The 4,850-nt window shown below is 32.5% G+C and overlaps 1 protein-coding gene across 3 annotated transcripts; it reads right to left on the bottom strand.

Annotated features, from left to right (window-relative positions):
- Nucleotides 1-2,340: 2,340 nt before the first annotated feature.
- On the bottom strand, nt 2,341-4,850 carry LOC107464075 (uncharacterized). Of its 3 annotated transcripts, none has more exons than XM_016082980.3 (4): nt 4,460-4,850; nt 4,220-4,341; nt 3,372-3,563; nt 2,341-2,823 (listed from the first exon to the last, which is right to left on the bottom strand). In XM_016082980.3, exons 1-3 carry the CDS (start codon nt 4,731-4,733, stop codon nt 3,399-3,401), a joined length of 561 nt encoding a protein of 186 aa, XP_015938466.1. In that variant the 5' UTR covers nt 4,734-4,850; the 3' UTR covers nt 2,341-2,823; nt 3,372-3,398. The 3 variants fall into 3 exon arrangements, with proteins under 3 accessions (XP_015938466.1, XP_015938467.1, XP_015938465.1); XM_016082981.3 differs by having other exon boundaries at nt 2,341-2,784; XM_016082979.3 differs by lacking the exon at nt 2,341-2,823 and having other exon boundaries at nt 3,057-3,563.

The following is a 4,850-nucleotide window of genomic DNA, read 5'->3' as shown; positions in this document are numbered from 1 at the left end:
ATTATCATTATTATTATTATTATTATTATTATTATTATCATTATCATTATCATTATCATTATCATTATTATTATTATTATTATTATTGCTGTATATAAATCACCTTCAGAATTTGATCCAAGAGAATCACAAGTTATGTCAGTAATTATAAAGGAAGAACCATTATCGATTGATAAAGAATGGATAAGACAAGATTTTAATGCTGATTACAATAAATCACTAAGAGATTGGTAATCCATTTGTATTGACAAAAATGTTGAGTTAACAATGATATGAAAAAAAGCACAAAGAAATTGTGTAATAACAACAAAGGAAAAATTAATACACATATTTTTTTGTTAAAAAAAGACATGAATTTTAGTTGCATAATACAGAAATTATATGTTCTTTTTTATTTTATTTTTTTAAAATTGTGTATCACTCTAAAAAAACTTCTTAATAAATCGTCCTAAATTTGTGTTTTTTCTTAACAAATTTCTGTGTGTTCTTTTTTAGGTTTCTATTCAAAAAGCTGTGTTTATTTTTTTTAAAAAAAATGTATTTATAAGCAGAACATTTATGTGTTTATGCTCAATAAGTTTTTGTGTTTTTTTTTTCTTTTCAAAAAATTATATTTATCTTAAAATATATCTGATTTTATTGTGGTAAATTTTATATTCTTTTCTCAATAATTTTTTTAAAGATTATATTCAAAAAATTGTGTTTATCTTTTAAAAATTTTGTGTTTATCATCACAAAATTTCTATGTTTAATATGAACAACTTTTTTTTGTATTTCTTTTTCTTTATAAAATTTTTTAAATTTCACAGAGAAACAAACAAATAAATAAATAAAGAAGAGAAAAAACATAGAAAAAGAATAAGGAGACATAGAAGATCCCAAAAATTAACTAGAAGAAGAAAAAAAAGAGAAGAAAATGAAAAAGAAGGAAAAGACAAGGGAGAAGAATTGAAGTTGGAGAAAGAAAATGATGTAGAAGAAGAAAAGAAGGAAAAAGAGAAGACATTGAAAGTTGAGTGTGTGAGTATATATATATGATCAATGTGCAAAGTTTGAGTTAGTATATAAAGTTTAATTTTGATCTATTAACAGAGTCCAATTATATATGTTTTTTTGGATGACTACGTGATAAATGTAAGAGAAAATTACTTTTATTGATATAGCGTTACGTAATTGGATATACATATAAAATTATTTTACACTAATAGTGCATTAAAATTAAATTCTAGTATATATTGACAAATTTAATAATTCTTTGCTTACAGAAACATCAAAGATTTATGCTTCTGATATTTGAGATTTAACAATTTTATTTTGATATGCATTGCTGAAATATAAAGTTAAAAGGGTAAATACAATCTCCAATTTATACTTGTTGCATCACTACTACTACTACCTATGAATAACACGACATTAAAAGTAGAATTCACAAATCTACCAAAAATTATTCGGTATACTAAAGAGTTTTTTGTAGAGAGTTCAAATGACAAGCTCAAAAGCTAAACCAGTACTAATGTAGATGGAAAACTATTATCAACATCGTATCAAACACACTTAAATGTATCTTTCAAGAGATGTTTACATGCGTAACATACAAAATTACAAGACTGATGCAGTCCTCAAAAGAAGGAAAAGCCTCGCTTCAAAATAATTTGTCCATGAATACACACGGATACAGATGTTTCATTGACAATAGTTAAGACGAAATACAACGGCAATAGTCTTAGAGAAATGTTCAAGTTTTTAAGTATTTTAACTCTGCCATTTCCTACTTTTACTATTAAGTGCCACTTGTCAACAATAGAGTACTTTAAAATTCGTAGCAAATCGAAGCTTCATTTTAAGGTTTGCCGCTGACCAATGAATTGCTGCATGTATAAGGCAGAATTCGAACTCACAACACTTAAGCAAACTAGTGAGCTAACCACTAGATCAATCCAATTTGATTTTCTCCCTCTAACATTATTAGTTCGCACTTGCTCAATTATATTCAAGGACAAGACAAGACCGCCAATACTCATTACAGCATATCTAACTCTCACAATGAGGATTTTTTTTAAATAAATTAAAAAATCAGTATTTCTCAAAACAAATTTAAACAACATTAAATAGAAAAACAATATTTAGAGGACATGTTAGCTAAACTTTTTTCAAATTATAAAGTTTAGACCTACTTTCTATAGTGTATGTTCTATTTTCTATAGTTCATTGAAATGACAAATTACAATGTTGCATGACTTGTAAAGTTTATCCATTGTCTATGCTCCATTGGTCATTAAATGACTTACCTTGCTGTTAAATCAAAGCCCAGAATTTTTTCCTTCTGTCATGATTTATACATTTTGCTCACTGTAACTTATTCATTGCTGAATAATTGAAATGAAATCTGAACAAATGTATCAAGAGTTATGAAGTCATTATCAGTGAATCCCTATTGCTCTGAAGATGCCAAGGAAACTATGGAAGCTGTATGGGATTTTTGTTACATACCGAGTCATTTGAAAGTGATCTGTAAGAAAAACTCTCTGGTCTACGAGGTGACCACAAGTGTGTTTCAAATTCAAGAATGAAAAAATATTTATATGTAGCAAAAACTTTATAAATAGATTGAAATTCCGAATTATTCTCCAAGAAATTCTCGATTAGACACTTTGTTTCTGACAAATTTAATACCTAAAGACATCAACGATTCCTCCCATCAAACGGATTGCTCCCATGTATGTTGACGACTAACAGAAAAGTGACCCATGGGCTGGTCCCAGCCCCTTTGGCCCTGACCTGAGACTGAGGGAAGTTTTCTTGGTAAGAAGAGCAGTCTTCACCCTTGGAAGCATTTGAATATATACACCAATACACAGTCAATTTGCTTTCATACAAAAATACTGCAACTAAACAAACCAACACAATCAAGAGCAGGACTGCTAGAGACCTTCAACAACTATCGTTATCTTCGCTTCTCCTTAATGCGACTTAACAAACTAGTCAGTTGATAACCTCACCAAAACATGCAGCAAAAACATAACTAGGGAAGATGATTGAACTTTCTACAAGGTACATAAAGAGGGAAGATACGAGGTTTTTGTGCATATTAATTCCAAAATCATAAGTGTGACATCAGTAATGCTCATGCATCTGCAACAGACAGGTTATTCTCATTTTTGTTTCTAAAAAAACACTTGTAAAACTTTACTCTCTAGACAGGGGCAGGGATTCCGGGGAAGTTCGACAATACTACAGTTCAGGGAAGAAAAAAAGGGCTGAAATAGGCACCCGACCACAAATTAACAGAAAATACACTGTTGAAGGTACACTAAAGGGGGTTTTGTAGAGAGTTCAAATCATGACAAGCTCAAAAGCTAAACCAGTATTACCATTTCAGATGAGATCTCAAAGAAAAGTCAGGCCATGGATTTTTTCTTCTCTGCCTCGAGTCTCTGCAGCTCGGCCAGCCTTTGTGCCCACTCTCTTTCTCTTGCAACTGCAGCCATTTTGCGCCCTATCCTCTTCATATTTTTTCTCCGTTTAGCTTCTTTCATCTGAGCTATCCTTTTCTTTCTTTCTGCCTGTAAATGCCAGAGAATTCCACATTGAAAATAATTAATGGAGGTGGAAAACTATTATCATCATAGTATCTAACACACACTTAAATGTATCTTTCTAAGAGATTTTTAAATTTTTAACATGCGAATTAACTCATGCATGACATTTTATGTACGATGTTAAGTATCAAGCCAAATATAATCTAATCCCATTGTATTATCAAATCTTCTTTTAACTAATAATTATCACTTGAGGAAGAAGAGTTCCCCAGCTTCTACATTGGACTTATAAGTTATGATACAAATGCTTGCAGGTGTTAGGAGTACCCTGGTCTAGGAGCCAAAAACAAAATGTCAATTTCTTGACAATTAAATTGTCCTCTTCAAAACAAAACAAGATGATGCCCTCACACTCCCCCAAACCACTTCCAGAGAAGAATAGCTATTCATTTTAAAGCTACCATCCAATCCTTACACAACCAACAAACAGAGCAAAAATGAATTTCCTAGCCTGCGTAATTTCTACAATGTTCCTATTACACAAACAAAAAGGAAAGATAGTTATTTTTGCTATTAATCATAAACCCTAAATACTATTGAGGACTACAATTTAAAACCATGTCTAAACCCTCTATTGTTCAATGCCTGAATTTCAATTTTCGGGAATTAAAATAGCGCACCAAAATAAAAGCACGGCGCAGCCTCATGCGTTTCTTCTCGTTCCTCCTCTTGATACTCCCTTCGTTTGGCTTATTCGGAAGAATGGTTTCGCCAGGGGTATGCTCAACCCAAGCATAAGGCCCTGCAAAATACACGCACAGAAAAAAAAAAAATCCACAGCTTCATTCTTCAACGAACAGATTCAAAAGCAAAACCACAAAAAAATGTTTTTGAAAGAAAAGAAAAGGCTTGTGACGCGCCTTGGGGTTTCAAGGAGGCTCTCTTTCGGCGCGATTTATCAGCGGGACGGCGTTTGGGGAAGCGCGTGTCAGTCAAGCTATGGAGATGGTTCGAAAGGGGAAGAATCCATTGGTGCGTTTTGAAGAAGCAGGGATCTTGCTTCGGAGATGCGAAGAGGAGGCCACGAAACGACGTCGTTGTGGTGGCGGCGGCGGTTGTTATGCGAGAGGTTAGGGCAGTTGATGATGCGATTGAGAGAGGGCGAATGAGGTTTCTGAGGATTCCGAATCCCATTTCTCTCTCAATTGGATTTGCACATGCAACTCTTTGAATCACTCTGCACAACTGTGTTTATTTCGATCAAACTATCAAGTGTTCTAAAACGAGGTTCAGAGTGTAATGACTAATGAG

Source organism: Arachis duranensis, chromosome 9 (genome assembly GCF_000817695.3).
Source record: "Arachis duranensis cultivar V14167 chromosome 9, aradu.V14167.gnm2.J7QH, whole genome shotgun sequence".
In the NCBI taxonomy this organism is placed as follows: Eukaryota; Viridiplantae; Streptophyta; class Magnoliopsida; order Fabales; family Fabaceae; genus Arachis; species Arachis duranensis.
This window is presented reverse-complemented; position numbering and strand designations above follow the sequence as displayed.